Source organism: Rosa rugosa, chromosome 6 (genome assembly GCF_958449725.1).
Source record: "Rosa rugosa chromosome 6, drRosRugo1.1, whole genome shotgun sequence".
In the NCBI taxonomy this organism is placed as follows: Eukaryota; Viridiplantae; Streptophyta; class Magnoliopsida; order Rosales; family Rosaceae; genus Rosa; species Rosa rugosa.
The window spans coordinates 11,898,832-11,915,946 of NC_084825.1; the positions used below are offsets into that span (position 1 = coordinate 11,898,832).

Below are 17,115 nucleotides of genomic sequence, written 5' to 3' on the forward strand. Positions count from 1 at the left end.
CACAATCGTATCGATGAGTAGATGATAAATAACACAAGAAACCGTCCCTTACATGGCCAGAACGCCGCCAAAGCTGTGGTGACCCGAATGGGTATACCACAGCGCCGTAATATTAAGCCAATAGGAGCTCGATAAGTCGTACACGTACCGTAGACCTACCAACTTAATACTACAAGGCCTGTTGAAAATGCAATTTTTAGAAAATAGGAGACCAAGAAAAACTTTTAAGAAAGCACTTTAAATCAACAACCCAACATTCAAAATAACAAGTCTGGAAATGCTTCAAAATAAAGTGGGCAAGTGCTCTGTGACGCCTTAAGGCTTACATCATAACCGAAATGAAAAGAGTTCAACAACAACAATAAAACAAAGGGGTGAGGCGCGCTCCCAGGTAGGCGAACCTCACAGAGTTCAACATTGAAAGAGAAGCGAGTAAATCGATAGAATACCAAAAGGGAAGAACTTCAAGCAACAGGAACAGCAACACACGGACTCGGCCAACGACCCACTTCTAATCCAAATCGTCCGGAATGACCTCATTGTAACCTGAAATGTAGGGGTGAGCATTTCGTCCTCGCTAGCCCAATAGGGGCCGACCTAACCTTAGTTAGGTTTGAAAACTAATAGGTAAAACATAGCTACTATAATATAGATTGCGCGCATTTGAAAAATCGAGTAAAACAAATGCAAACAAAAACAATCATCTTTGTTTCTTTTCAGGAAATCATATGTAGCATGCTTCACACAACTTGGAGCTCCGAGATACTTACCTGCCGACTAAACCAAAATAAATCGGTGACCGACCTGGTTCGTCATCCTTCGAGAACCAGCCAACTACTCTGTAGTCCTTATGACTACAAGTAGCGAAAGTGTCCATTTCTTGGCTCTGAGTCTCCTATGACTGGTTCACTGTCTGTACTCACCTTTCCTCGACAAACATAGGAGCACAGCCCCCTCCGGAGGTTCACGGTTATCGACACCGTGGGATCCCTAGGAATCAACGCGTCTAGGTCCCATTCACGTTAAGGTCACAAGCACAAACATACAAAGGGTACAGTATCTCAACATGCAAGTCTAGCCTCGGTTTTCACAATCAACAATTATTAGTTATGAAAACACAGGTATCACGAGGCATCGACTAATGAACAACCAAAAACATACTTGCAAGCAAAACATAATATTATACTAGAGCATTCCACGTATATCGAAAAGCCTCTAACAAGGAAGGGACAGCTCACCCTACATGGAAAATGTCGGCGTATTCCACACTCTGATGTTTTCCGCTTAAGCTTCCTTAACGATCGTGTTTCCTGAACCATTACTTAGTTTGTAAGTAATTATCCAGGTAAACATTATGATCAACTTTAAGTAATCGCGCACACTAAATCCTTTTTATTTCAATGAGATCATTTATTATTTCTTTCAACCTTTACCAATTTGGGAAACTAACTTCTTTCTAAAAAAAGAAAACGTCCTTATCGCTCCGCTAAACTTTCGCCAATCCGAGCGACCAAAGTCGAGTCGAGTCGATCCTCACGTTTTACGAGGTCGGTCAACCTTGGTCAACTCTCAGAGTTGACTTTTGACCTTTGACTTTGACTTCTGACTTTTAACCAAGTATTCCTTTATTTACCATTATTTCTTATTTATTAAAAATAAATAAGTAAATAATTATAAATAAAGTTTTACTTTTACATCTACCCATTTACTCCTCCTTTTTCACCCTTTCACTTTTACCATGAATTTCACCTCCACACTTTCACTTTTACCTTTTTACCTCCTTTTTACCGAATTTACCTTTACTTTCACCTTCTTCACTTTTTACCACTTTACCACGGTAAAAACTCATTTAATCCAACTTTTACTCTTTTTCTTCCAAAAACAAAGCCATTTCTTTTCTTCTTCCTTTTCTTTTTCTTTTGGCCAAAATTACACAACAGCAAACACCAAAATTCCAACACTTTGTAAACTAGGCTAATAAAATCCTACTAATTGAACCCTTCTCAAAGATCTAATTTTCACAATTTTTCCAACAACAACAATGGCTCAACAAAATCAAAATCAACCAAATAAATTCCAAAAATTCTAGGGTTTGTCCAAAACCCATTCCTTACCCTTTCTTCTTCAAAACTCACGGCCTATTCCTCCTCCTTGGCCTTCTTCACCTACAAATCCGTCCAACATCAATATCACAACCAAAAACTCGAAAACAAGGTTGCATGGATAGATCCTTACCACAAATCCTTGCCAAACCCGTAGCCTAGCCTCTTGGTTTAAGGAGAAATCGGGTTCATGCACCAAAAATCAAAATGGAAATCAAAAACTCGAATTTAGGAAGAAATAGGTGTAGATCGGATGAATAGAGGCTAGATTAGGATGAAGATTACCTTGATTTGAACTTGGGATGAAGAAATCACAAAAAGCCCCAATTTGGCTTCGGGTTCTAGGGTTTTTGGAGGGTTGGATGGCCAAATTTCTTGATTTTGGTTGGAGAAATGGAAAGAGGGGAGGAAGAGGAGAAAATCTGGAAATTTTGGTGAGGATTGGGATTCCGGCGGCGATCCGGCGACGTCCGGCGGCTTCCGGAGAGAGAAGGGGACGGATGAGAGAGAGGGAAAGCTGAAGAGAGAGAGAGTGAGAAGTGAGAAAATGAGGAAGAGGCTAGGGTTTTGAGAGAATGAGATGCTTAAATACCTCTCCCATTAAAGAATGCGAAAAGTCAAATCTGCCCCTCCTTTTGGACCAATGGGCTTGGGCTGCTCCTATATTTCATTTTCTCTTAATTTCCGTCAAGCCCAATCCGAAAATACATCTTCAAACATTCTTATTTCTCCGGCACTTCACCGAATCCTTTCGGGAAAATTGTCCGAGCTTGTCCTAAGCCTCAATACTTTAAAAAATAATTTCCTAGACCCAAATTGGATTTTTTTTTTCTAAATTCTTAATCCTTTTAAAATGGCCTCAAAGTCTTAACCTAAGCGCGAATACTTTTGTACCTTGTGAATACGTAGTTTCAAACGTTATGCGACAAATTAAAATAAATAAGAAAAAGTACGGGGGTCTACAAAAGCCCCGCCACAGGTAGTGGCACAACCACCAGGATCACCGCCAGCCAAAACTTAAAACCATCTTAATCCAACCGTCCAAAATGTCAAGAACACCAAATAGAACAACTTTAATACATGGGGTTTGAACCAACTTAGCCTAGATCGGCCAAAATCAAGCTCACAAGCTGTGGATCACTATTCAACTCGTGTTGAACTAATTCCCACATAAATCGCTCAAAACAACCACCAAGGATCGAAAGGGAAGGCTCCTACAATCTCAAGAAGCCAAGTTTGAGCAGCTGTCGTCACCGGAACTGAGATTTCCGACCGGGTCCGACTGCACCCAAAGTCGTCGATTTGCAGCGCCCCGTATGGTGCGAATGGTCGCTAGAGGATGCCACAGGGAGGAGCGAACAGAGGAGGCAAAGAAGTCTGTTCAAGTTTCAAGGCCGGAGGTCGCCGGAGATCGGAGAAAAAGCCAGGTCGGACCTGCGGGTTCGGGTCGGGTTGCTCGGTTGAGGAGAGAGAACAGAGCGTTTGAAAATTTTCCAAAAAGGGAAGTTTCCAAAATGAAAATGGTAAATTTCTGAAAATGGAAATTTCTATTTATAGTGATTTTCTAAAAATATCTGAAACTTCCAAAGGAGATAACTTTAGCGTACGAACTCCAATTTTTGTGTGCTGCATGTTCACAAACTTGTATCGACGTGCTCTACGATTTTCGTGAATGAAGTTTTCAGAGAATCTCGACGTACAAAAAGTCATCCTTTGTACCCCCCCTAAAACCACACTTTTCGAATAATTAATCGTCCGAAACAATTCCACTTCACATACGACATACAAATAAAGCATGACAACAATAATTCATACAACTGGTCCATTATTAATTACTAAAATTAAATAAAGAAAATCTAGGTCATTACACATATAGTAGCCAATTATTCAAATAGCAGATCTAGATACGCTTGTTGCCTTTAACTTCCCAAAAGTACTAAATTAGATCTTTCAGAAGGTTCGAGTGAGTGTACTCAGATCTAATTTGTTGGTATCGATCCATGAATCCGTTCATATTATAACGATCTCTACCGGTAGGTCCTTCCTATACCTCAGCAATCCTGGGCCTCATATTGTTATCCTCTTCATCATCGGACTCCAACTCATCATCACTGTCTTCAGGTCGTTCATCCTCGACAATTATGTTGTGTAATATAATACAAGTTAACAGGATGTATCAAAGGTCCTCTTTATCCCACCCACGAGCAGCTCCTCTAACAATACCAAAGCATGACTGTAATACACTAAAACATCTTTCCACATCCTTCCTATATGCCTCTTGAGCCTTTGCAAACTCGATTTCCTTGGGGCGTGTAGGACTTCGAACAGTTTTCAAGAAAGTCGCCCATCGAGAATAAATACCCTCTGCAAGAATTGGGATACTTCCCCCAAAAAACCAAGGGAGGTGGCAGCCCCCTCCTCCACAGCCGCAGCATGGAGGAGCGGCTCCTTAATCCGCACTACAACCAATCCTCCATATCGATATATGATGCTAAACCGAGACCGAGATAGAGAGAGAGGGCTGCCCGTTGGCTTTTCGAGACAAATCATAGGAATGGTGCTAATTCCCATGTTCCTTTTAGTCTCGTTTGGTTTCGAGGGCCTCCCCCTCCCCGTCCCTTACTCGTTTTTGGAAAGCCGTCATCCTGGATTTTTGTTTCCTTATGCCGCCTCACCTTTCTAAAAAAATTATTATAAAATTTCCTCGAGTCTCTATAAAACAGAATGAAAAGCCCGGGTAGAAGCACAAACAAAAGGAGAGAGGAAAAGTAGAAAGGGGGGAAGAAGTCTAGTGCTAGTTCTTACTGAAACTTCTTTATCTAACTTTCATTTTTGAGTGGTTTCTTTGTTCTATTATTTGGATTGAAAGAAAGACCCTTCGACGAATGTTTTGCCAGAGAGATTTTTAGACCATTGCATAAAGAATTCAAAAATCGAAAGAATCTAAATAAAGGCACATACGCGGGAAGGGGCCCCACTACTTCTTCATTCAGGGGGGGGGGGAGACTAGCCTCATTACTTCCCACCGGGCGGGAGGTGCACCTAACCCACCTACCTACTCATCAATCATGGTGTTCAACTGACTTGCACCGATAGACCCCTATTGTATTAGAATTAGGCGCCCCATGTTTTTACTGTTGTCACCTAATCTCTTCAATGTTCGATTCTACTCTATGTTAGAACATTTCTGTGAATGTTATTCTAATCTAAGTGGTCTTATTCTATGTCCCATGCTAGGAAGCATTATTCCTCTTTTCATTCCAAATTCAAGAATACGACCGATACGATTAATTGGTCTGTGTGCCTCTCTTATTACTTTTTTGTATCCCCCTGTTCCTCGGATACAATTTGATCCTTCTACGGCCAAATCTCAATTTGTGGAAAGCCTTCGATGGCTTCCCTATGAAAACATAAATTTTTATTTGGGTATAGACGGTATCTCTTTATTCTTCGTGATATTGACCACATTTCTGATCCCTATTTGCATTTCAGTGGGTTGGTCTGGTATGAGAAGTTACAGGAAAGAGTATATTACAGCATCTCTAATTCGTGAATTTCTAATGATCGTCGTGTTCCGCATGCTGGATCCTTTACTATTCTATGTTCTTCCCGAAAGCGTGCTAATCCCTATGTTGTGCGGAGCTGAGCATCTTCTATTCGCTGGGATAAAGCTTTTCCTCTGCAGGGGCCTTGTGCAGTAAACCCCCTACGGGCAGTCGTCCGTCGTCGTAAAGTAGTCCCCGCGAAGCTTTCGGGAAGAGGGGTAGTCTTGTGTGTAAGCATAGCATTTCTGGTCGAACCCGCCCAACCCAACTAAGAAGAACCGAACCTGACAAACACATCTTTTTCCTTTTGGGAGGGTACTCCGAGTAGTGGGTACCTCGTAGGACCTCGACCCGCCTACTCGGGTCTTGTATGGATATGCAGGAAGGGGTGCTCCTAGGTGTGTGTAGGGGTTGTGTTTGTTCGTGAGAATGGATTGCTCATCAAGTCTGTTTGGGGGGTGTGGACACACTTGCACGAATTCGGGTAACGGCTACAAGGGAGAAATAAAAAGGAAACTGTATTCGACCGGGGATGGACGTAAACTCGTAGGCTACCGAGGGTAGGGATAATCGTCCAGGTCTTATTGTGAAACAAAAAAGCCGCCCCGCCATGGCAGGCGGGTTGGTTCCTCTGTCGTCGCCGGGGAGCTCTTAGTGAGGAGACCTTAGGATAAGTTGCTAAAACAAACGGGAGGGGGGGGGGATCGACCCGTTCAGTATAATTCCGAAGAAAGACTGTTAGCGGCAGGTGTTGACATTTATTTGGCTCCCTTCAAAAGGGCAGTGTTAAGCTCGGCAGAGGGTTAATAGGGGCCCTTAAGATTCAGATAAGAAAAGAGTTCCAAACCTTTATGCCCGTATAAGTGCTGCGTACAAGTTCCGGCGGAAAGATCAAACCAATTTGAAGCGCTCACATCACACACAATAGTAGTAGCGTAAAGGCGGGGCGACCATAACATAAGGTTATTACTTTCACATCTCTCTCTATCTATCTAAAGATATCTAGAGAGAGAGAGATCCGCTGCGTGAGCAACCCGACTGTGCGTTACATGTGCTCTACAGGCCGCACTCCATCTTTCTTTCCAACGAGCCCATTTATCTTTTGATTTTGAAGACGGGGTTTGAAAGGCATGGTTTTCAGTATGTCTCCAGGTAGGGCCCCACTAGTCCGGCTAGCTAGTGAGCGGTTCTTTCTGGTGGCCAGGCCCTACGGGCGGGCATCTCCCGCAACGCAAGCTGCATTGTTCGCCACCACCCGAGAAGCAAAAGATTAAAGAGTCCAGGCTGAAAATACATGCATAGATAGTTGTCTAATGACAAAGACCAATGACGGAAGCTAGGGACGGAGCCGTATGATGCGGAAGTCTCACGTACGGTTCCCTGAGAAGGGAATGGCTACCTACTGGAGCTTCGACCAACCACCACCGGTCAATTCCGCTTTGGGGCCACCCCTTACTCTACCATTATTATAAGAGTATGGGGTTCGAGACAAAGAAAGATCAAGGCAGCATATCAGTTTTTCCTTTATACTTTACTTGGATCTGTTTTTATGTTATTAGCTATTCTGTTGATTCTTCTCCAAATGGGAACCACCGATTTACAAATATCATTAACCACAGAATTTAGTGAGCGGTGCCAAATCTTTCTATGGATTGCTTCTTTCGCCTCTTTCGCCGTCAAAGTGCCTATGGTACCAGTTCATATTTGGTTACCCGAAGCTCATGTAGAGGCACCCACGGCAGGATCAGTCATCTTGGCAGGAATTCCTTTAAAATTGGGAACCCACGGGTTTTTAAGATTTTCAATACCCATGTTTCCCGAAGCGACACTTTGTTCCACTCCTTTCATGTATACTCCAAGCGCGATTGCTATAATATATACTTCCTTGACCACTTCAAGATAGATCGATCTTAAGAAGATCATTGCTTACTCCTCAGTAGCCCATATGAATCTGGTGACTATTGGTATGTTTAGTCGGGCGGCGGCCGTTAGGTCACCTATTTTGAGTTATGGACACACAAGGCCAAAACATGTGTGCCGGGCGTGCGACCGATCAACCTACTAGCAATAGGGGAGAAAACATAGCATGTCGCAACAAAAGCTTGATTCGAGGCCTCAGCAAAACAAAACACTGTCGTCTGTTTCAAAAACAAAAGCCCCATAGCGCCCCGGGACGGGAGTGGGGGACAGCCCTACGCGCAGGCAACAACAGCACTGGCTCTACGAAGTCAGAATTGAATCTTTCTGTTGGCTTTCATAATTCATTCGTGAATAAGAATTCAAGGTTCTGAAAGAACTCGCTTCTAGCGGCTTCGCCTGCTTCTTATTATGGCGGCTGTGTTGGCGTGGCGGAAATGAACGAAAAGCGATATGAACGTGCTATTTTCAAATCGATTGATAGATAGCTGATTTGTTCTGATAGATCGAAAGAGTAGGAATGGATAGAGAGGGAATGCATCAATAATAAGGGCATAGCACCTATTTCTATCTATTGATGAGACAACCATCTATTCTTGATCCATCAGAAAGAAATCGATATGTATCTGATGGAGTCTACTACATCGTACGTAGAACACCCAAGCGCTTTTTAGGCCAGCTCAGTCAGTTCTCTTATCCATCGGTCCTCATGGAGGAAAAGCCAAAATGTAGTTGTGTTGTTGTTCGCCGCCTCGACGCATTCCCTTCTCTCCCCGGCATCGTCCCACACAGAAAGAAAGAGCGCAGAGCCCCGACCCAACCTGTAGGTCCGCTAACGTAAAGCGAGGAGTTGAGCCTGAACTGGCAAACCGAAGTCACTTTCGGAACCATACTTCCGACAGCTAACACTTGTCCAGTCCAGCGGGAACGCGCAGCGCAAACGAACGTGAGCTGCTATACCGAATCCCCCGCTGGCCATCAGGGACCGAGTGGTAAAGCCATGATCTGCAGGGGAACGGATCACTCATTCTTCCATTGGGGACAGGTGCACGAACGACAACTCCAAACGTCACACATCCATCGCCTACCTACCGTTTAGGTGGCACCAGCGAGATCCAGCTAAGGTAAGGAACTTCGTGTCGCGGCTGCTCCACTCCACCGCGGTCTCATGAACTAAACTTCGTTGCCTTCCCCCGCGCGAAGCGAATGGGCGCTGTGCTACGGGTCAGTTTCGGGGCGGGGGGCGAATAGAGACCAGAAGAATGATTCATTTGGATCGACGAGCTTTTTTAACCCAAAAACTAAGAATCAATGGAATGTCTGTCTATCCATGAATATCTATTTTGTCTGTATATCTAGGGGATCCCTTTATACATATGAAATTTTATTATGGCATGATATGATCGCCTAGCTGGAGCCGCATATCAGCTGCGCTCAATATACGAGATTTCTGTTAGATCAGATCTTTCGCTTTGACTGAAGCTTTTGGACCTAGCGAAAAGGACTTTAAGCCTTCACGCAAGTAAGCGCGAGAGAAGCAAGCAAAGTAGAAGCTTTTCCAGAAGCAAGACGAGGAAGCGGAGCTGTCGTATAAGCCCCCCGACCGACTGAAATACAACAGTCGCGACCTACTTTACTTTGATTCAAACTAAGAGCGAAGGGTCCAAAGGACACGCAAACGGCTTTCTATCATAGTTGCAAGGGTTCCAAACCTTAACTACTTAAGTAGCAAAGCCTTCTTTCGGTTGGTTTCATAAGGGGGCTGTTCACTACAAGCTATCGGCGTGTCTTAGATTGAACGGCAATATAATAAGTCGACGTTCAATCTCTAAGGCGGGTTTCCGCGGAGAACGGAATAGTATTCGTGTCCAAAGCCCTAGCTTCTAGAGTTCGTTTCTTTTCCCAGGCCGGAGAAGGGCTTATACTGCTCGGCTTTGTTTGATATGTTCATTCGGTACTAATACAAACTATAACTACACAAAAATGGAAAGACCGCTATAGAAGCTAGAAGTAGCCTATAGTAGAGTAGTCGGCCTAACAAAAGCGTCATGACAACATAAAATTTCCCGTTTGAATGTAATCTTAAGTAGGGGGCTTAGGCCGCCCGCCTACCAATCAAAGAGGCTGAGAGTAAGCTTAAGCTCACCCGTAAGCTCTTCGAGCTTCCCTTCATTCGCTTTGCGGGAGCCGCACAGCGCATAGCTGGAAGTCAGAGGGCCCATACTACCTACCTAACCCCTCGCGCCGAGGGACCGTAGATCGGAAGCGCCTTCTTAACCACCCCATTCATCCAGGAAGGGAAGGGGCCTATGTATTTGCGTGACCCCTGCAGATTTTACCCTATCTACACCCGGAGCCAATCCCCTATCGGTCCTGCCGCCACGCCGCAGAACGGAAGCTCGTGTGGAACCTTTTATTTCTAGCGTAACAGCGGTGGAACATAACAAAATATTACGTTCGCGTAACATAAGGGGCAGGAGGTACGGTAAACTCGGCCAAAATATGACACCCAAAGGGCCTGGCGCGCCCAATCCTATTTTATCCGAGTCCGAGTTTACCCATTGCACTTCAGACAGCCGTCCGTAGCATCATAAGGAGGACCCCCCTTTCGAGGTAAAAAAATGGTACGATACGTAGAAGGATGGTCTTTCTCAACGTGGTGTATAGCACGAAAAACCTTTCGATACAAGAAAGGGCCATTCACATGAAAGAAGAGAATCATTCCTTTCTTTCTTCTCTTCTTTCTCTTTCTCGAGGGGGAAAGAGAAATAGGGTCTTATGGAGGGAGGGGGGAAAGGATTAGGCCTACCTATCCCGATAGGACCTCATAAAGGAACGGGAGCTGTTGAGAGGTTCCATATTGCCGAGCCGAAGGGCAGCACTTCTATACGCGATCGCAGTATGTCACTTCGTCTCATCCTCGCTGCATTGAAGAGTACCTATGCACTATTTCCAGTTCACTGATAAGGAAGATAGAGTTGGGGTGGGGGTCTACGGTGTGATACTCAAGTATGACCGGGGAGATACATGCTAACTATGGGTAGGAAGCAGGAACCATTCTTTAATAAATTTCGGGGAGTTACAGATCTCTTATACTACCATCGATCGACAGAGCGGAACGACTAGAAAAAGAAGTGAAGTTAGAAAGTCGTATGATAGGTGGTAACTATCTTGTACGGTTTGGGGGGTAATCAGCGTACTCCGATCAGTGGGGGGGATCTTTGGCTCTATCGAACATACAGGGAATTGGAGGTAGCATTCTACCGATGTTAAGTCATGGACTGGTTCCTTCAGCCTTTTTTCTATGTGTTGGTGTTCTATATGACCGACATAAGACTCGACTTGTTAGATATTACGGAGGTTCAGTGAGCACCATGCCGAATCTCTCTACCATTTCCTTCTCTTCCACTTTGGCCAATATGAGTTCACCTGGTACTAGCAGCTTTATTGGGGAATTTCCCATCTTAGTAGGAGCTTTCCAAAGAAATAGATTAGTAGCCACATTAGCTGCGCTTGGGATGATTTTAGGCGCGGCGTATTCCCTTTGGCTATGTAATCGTTTGGTTTCTGGAAATTTAAAACCCGATTTCCTCCATAAATTCTCTGATCCAAATGGCAGAGAAGTTTCCATATTTATACCTTTTTCATTTTTCTGATTTTCGGTGTTCGTATGATTTTTCCTCTGTCATACTTGTGGTGATTATATTACCATGCTAGCATGTCGTTCCGCCTTTCGAGGAGATGTGACTACTACAATCAAGAAAGCCCTTTCCGCCTTTGTGGTGATGTGGTGCTGCCTTAATGGTGGTATCACAAAAGCTCAGTACCTTATCCATCTCTGTGGCATAAGGTACGGGAGTATGGGAGTACTTTGGCCTGGGAGGCTCATTTGTATGGCCACTATTTTCCTTATTTTAAGTTGCTATTTTATTTTACTCTTTACTTGACTAGAGGGGCTAGTCTGATTTTACTTGATTAGCGGGGCTGGTCCAGATTTATGAGTTATCGAAATTCTCATTTTTCCTTTCTACCTGGTCAATGGGGTGATATTGGTCCAATTTGTAAGTTTCTGGTTTTTCACAAGTTCATTTTTCTTAGAAATATTTTTGTAATCCCTTGCATGCATTGCGGATTTTTCCTTACATATACACAAGCGGGAAAGTAATAACTTCATGTTTTCATTTTAATTTCCGACTATTTATTTTGGTCCACTCACGCTAACGTTTTCCAATTACTTTCCCCTGGGCTCTTTATTTTCAAATGCCTAGTTGGTAGGCTAGATTATTTGAGGTCAGGCATACATCGAGTCGAGGCATAGTCAACAACACAGCTTCCATGTATTCGTCTTATATCGGTTTTCCTTGTTCACCTTGTGGATTAGAATTGCTCTGATAACCTCTGGGATTAATGTTCTTAAGTTGAGACTTGTGTTGTGTTGTGGAGTTTGTTGTGATTTGGGAAGTAGGGTAGCTTGTTTAGAAGTGTAAATGTGTTTTCTATAGGTTTTGGGTAGTCCATCTTTAGGGGTGACTCTGCCGAATTTTTGGTAGAGTTATTCTTAAGGTGGGCCCCACATGCCCACCTCGAATTTTAAGGTGAAATCTGGGGCGGGTCCTGTCAGTCGAGATTACTTGGAACTCATGAGTACGGGTTTTAAAAAAAGAGTCTCGAGAATATTTCTTCTTTTATTGTCCAGGGGGACTTTGGGTTTCATATTTATTTTGTTGAGTGCTCAAATAATATGATTTTGTCATGAAGTGACATGTGCATCTCCCTTGAGGAAAGGATTTTTGAGATTCGAAAGAAATCAATGCGTGGGTTGTTTTCATTAATTCGAAGGGGTGGTTTTCTCGTGAGTAGTGTGAGTTGTTTGATTTATGTATTTGAGTTTACCAGTGTTCTAAAACTCGGCCACCCAGGCCACCTAGGCGGCGCCTAGGCGCTGGGCGTCAGCTCTCCGACTCGAGTAGTGTCAAATTGGAGCTTTTGGGCGGGCTGAGGTTGGGCGGCCGTTCAGGCGGCCTAGGCAGGCGACTAGGCGCTAGACAGTTGGCTAGGCAGGATTTGGGTGTTTTTTTCATGGTTAAGAAAGAATTAAGGTTGGATAGCCCTCTGGTCTGTGACACGAACTGACAAAGGTGAAGAAGACGAACTGGGTTGAAACTGAAGAAGAAGAACTGATCTCAAAAGTCAAAACGGCAAACTTAGAAGTGTTTAATTAAAAACAAGTGGGACACGTATGTGTCCTTTTGTCAGTTAATGAAAATATATGAATAAAAAAATGAGTAGGCTAACTTGATAGCGTGCATTACTGCACCACACCCAAAAAGAAATAGTTATTTATATCAAACAATTATTAGTTGCTCCTTTTTTTATCTATTCAATTGATCAATGTAAAAGAAAAAGGTTCACGGTACATAAATGTTTAAACTCATCAATTATGCAGCTTATTTGTTAAGTTATTAATTAAAATTACTAGTTTCCTACTTCAATATAAAACTATGGACTACTTTGAGTATTTTTAATAAATATTTTTACTCTATAAGTCTTTATATATTTATATTTATATAATTATATGTTATAAAAATAAAATTAAAATAAAAAAAATAAAAACTGCCTAGGCGTCTGGGCGCTAGTCCCCTGGCCATCTCCCGACTAGCGCCTAGCGATTTTTCGAACCATGGAGTTTACTCATACAAGCTTTCAAAAACTTACCAGGTTTGTTGTTGCAACCCGGTGCACTTTTCGATGGTATAGGGGTTAATCATGCAATTCAAGATAATCGTGGTTGAAGCTAGGATACTGCATTTGCAGCTAATTTTGTGCTGGACGTTGTTAAGACTTCCGCTATGTAGTAAGCTCTAAGGAGCATTTATGTTTTATTTTGTTATTGCAACTTAATTCGTAAACTTATGAAATGTAATATATGACTCTGCGGAGCGAGTCTATATTGACATTGTGTGTTCAGGACATCAGTATGTATTTGATTTAAAAGGAAAAAATTTTCAAGTATTTTGTATTGATGGCTGAACCATCACATCCGGTATAATTGTGGGATTTATATTGATTTTTAATAATGTTTAAAAATCGGGGCTTGACAGCAGGTCTTTGGTCAGGTTACTTAACCAACAAACATTTGTGATCATTAAATAAAAATCACATGGTAAAGAAATTTTTTCTTAATATTGCAGTGTTAGAATCAACATGGACTTGTCACACATTAACATATAGTAAATTGATAATTAGCTTAATGTCAAAACTAGTTCAACATGAACACAAACTGTAAATCAATATTGTAACTTAATGAAAGAGTGTATCAATTCATCAAGGTAAGTAATCCTATTCTTAGTCTGCAAGAAAGACTACAATGATGTGATACATTAAGAATCTAACTAGGAAACCTAATCCAATAAGGAATGCTTTAATGGGAAGCTTCTTGAGGTTAAGTCACCTATATAAATAAGATGAACTTGGTCCCTGTTACCACCACATTTTGCATATTGTTCTGTCCATTGTGAAGCAAGTTGGTAAGTAACAGAAGGCCATCTTCAAGTGATCATTGTTGTGCAGCTGCAGAAGATGGAATCCATGCTTGTGATTGTTGAAGGTAAGTCTTGATCCTTTTATGATTGTTGTCGAGTTGATGTGCATATGTTGTGAGCATGAATATGGTTTTACAATTGGTATCAGAGCATAGGCTCACAAATATGAATTTAGTTTTTGCTTGGCATGAAAATCGTTTTAGGGTTTTGCAAAACAAACACACACAAAAAAAAAAAAAAAAAAAGGATTTTTGCTTTACGGATAGCCTGTTAAAAACTCTAGGCCCAGTCACAGCACGCGGATATCCAAGCCCAAACCCGACCAAAACACGAAGAACAGGTGACCGTTGTATCACAACGGTCAGTTTTGATCAAGACGAAGGTTTGGGACTGGATTCGGAAACGCGCGAGATGTTTTCATCTCGGGAGGGGATTCAAAACCCTGATTGCTGTGAATCAAGAAGCCAATAGAGTCGATTGCTGCATTTGGACAATGAATTCACGCTTCTGCTGAGAATTTTAGTAGTAAATTGGGGAAAAAGCAAAATAAGGTTTTTCTGTGAAATTGGTTTCGATTCATAGCATGATAATAAAGTTTTTGGTTGTGCTGAAGAACCCTAGTTGCATTCCCGGCGTGCGTTAGGCTAGAGTAGATGGTGACCGGATGAAATTTACAATTTCTTGTTTGTACTGTGGTTTCTTGGAATCGAAACAATTGTGCTTGAATGTGTAGGTGTGTTTTGATATGCATGTTGAATTGATTGATGATATAGTATTGTATCTGTGATTGTGTAAAATTGTATGAAGAACAAAAATCTCCCAGAAATTGTTAACACATTGTTAAAGTTGACAGATACAAGAGCTTATTTTCTTACAAGGATGAATCTGGATAGAATATAAAGTAAAAGAGCTCGTATGTTTTGTGGTTTTCTGTTGGCATAAGTGATTATGATGCACAAAGCATCCTTCATTGATGATTGGCAGAAAACATATGGTATAACAAAACTGAAATTGTGTTTTGTGTTTTAAAACTATGCTTCAGTTTTATCTTCCAAAGAAGTGGTCAAGTGTGGTTTTAGAATACAAAACAGCAGTATGCATGCTTGATGAAAATAAATCCGGATACTTAGAAATTTTTCTTCTGTCTAAAGATGTGGATAAATTTCTTTGGATAACTTGTTTTCATTGAACATGACATATTGATAAAGAACTCCAGGATGTTATGCTTCTGCTCAAAAGTGTTGCTTAACATTGTTTTTGGTTATGGACTTATATGAATGCAAGTATGGATGATTAGGTTTTTTGTATGAACTTTCCTTGAACTGTTCTTGTTTTGGTTGCTTAAAGCTTAATAAAACACAGAAAACTTAAAGTTATTTTCTTTACAAATTGAGAACTCACTTGAATTTTATTCTTGCTCCTTAGGTAACTCCTACATGAATTTGAACAGTGTCTTGATGCTAACTGGAACCAACTATAGAGCTTGGCTAGACTCTGTAGAGAATTACATGGGAATGCATGAGAATATAGATTATGCTTTACTGAGGATAAGCCTGCAGAGTTGAATGAAAAGAGCACCAAGAAAGAAACTGATCTTTATAAGAAGTGGCATAGATCCAATAGGATGGCTAAAAATCTTATCTGTACCTCTATGTCCAAGACTGTCAGGGGAAGTATAGAAGAGCCTGAGCTAGTATCAGATTTTCTAGAACTCATAGGTGCTAAGTTTAAAGAAAGTGAAAAAGCAGAAGCAGCTAGGCTAACTAAGGAGTTTCATGATTTGAAGTAAACGGGTTCAGGGGGAGTTAGAGAGCATATTATGAAGATGATCAATATAAATGGCAGACTCAGGGAGCTCTTGATGGGGGTTAGGGATGAGCAGGTGGTGCATTATGCACTGCATTCCCTACCTAATAGTTTGTCACGCCCCGAATTTTGAATAAAGAAATTCAAATCCGAAACGCAAAAACTTAACCAAATGCTCAAAATACTTAGAAACTTTTTCAAATAAATCTGAGCAACAACAAACGTTAATAAAGACTCGATCACTTAAGTCTAATATCACATCAACAAGTGTATACAAAACTCGAGAGAACTGATATACAAATGTACACGCTCGCTAGGAGCATACCAAAAACAGCAGTACACTAACAAAAATAGGTTCTGAACCTACACTGCTGCAACCACGCCCTCATACTCAGCCCTGGTGGTTCTCACCTGCAGGAATAACCGCTACACCATAGAATAGTGCACCGGGATTGAACAAAACAAACCCGGTAAGCTTTTTAAGCCCGTATGAGTAAACTTGATTAAAATGACTCACGTCACTCATGCTTATAATTTCTCAACTCGTGAGATAAATTAAAGCAACAACATTTAATTCCACCAGACACAACCAAACATACAATTACACTAGGTAAACAATTAGTAATCCCTGCATAGAAAATTAGTTCAGGAGATCACCTAAATCACACAATCAAATCATAGCAACTCCTGCATATAACTTAGTTCAGGAGATTACATTAAAACAAACAATTCAAAATGCAGTAATCCCTGCATATAACTTAGTTCAGGAGATTACTTAAAATTCAACAATTAGAAGGAAAAGGAAAATCAATGAAGAAGTCCAACAACTTATACTAAAGTCAATGATCACCCATCAACTCCAAACTAAAGTCAATAGTCGATGTTCACCCATCAACTTTGACTAAAGTAGATGATCACCCATCAACTCCAAATACTCTTTTAATACAATTACATCAATCACTCACATGATGAATTGTATACCGCTACACTCATACAATTACATCAATCATCGCCACTTTGGTCACCACTTTGGTACTACAATATAAAACATCGCCACTTTGGTTGTCAGACCCGCTCCCGGATTCCAAGGTGGAATCCGAGATGGATCCATATAGACCAAGTTAGAGAAAGGTTTATTCGAAAGTTCGACATAACCTCCCCTAAAAATGGACTATCCAAAAACCTGTAAATCAACAATACACT

The 17,115-nt window shown here is 41.6% G+C and overlaps 1 protein-coding gene and 1 long non-coding RNA gene across 2 annotated transcripts; one reads left to right on the plus strand and one right to left on the minus strand.

Moving 5' to 3' along the window:
- Positions 1 to 405: 405 nt before the first annotated feature.
- Positions 406 to 2,361, minus strand: LOC133714200 (uncharacterized). Its single transcript, XR_009848489.1, has 4 exons — positions 2,236 to 2,361; positions 2,115 to 2,165; positions 1,244 to 1,310; positions 406 to 546 (listed from the first exon to the last, which is right to left on the minus strand). It is a non-coding gene; the product is annotated as an uncharacterized LOC133714200 (long non-coding RNA).
- A 2,914-nt stretch (positions 2,362 to 5,275) lies between these two features.
- Positions 5,276 to 5,803, plus strand: LOC133713997 (NADH-ubiquinone oxidoreductase chain 4-like). The gene has a single exon (XM_062140012.1). The coding sequence runs from the start codon at positions 5,276 to 5,278 to the stop codon at positions 5,801 to 5,803; it is 528 nt and encodes a 175-aa protein (XP_061995996.1).
- The last annotated feature ends 11,312 nt before the right edge of the window (positions 5,804 to 17,115 follow it).

What these genes read in the sequence shown, in the direction of transcription:
- LOC133713997 (XM_062140012.1), top strand. Translation starts at nt 5,276, where the DNA reads ATGTTAGAACATTTCTGTGAATGTTATTCTAATCTAAGTGGTCTTATT.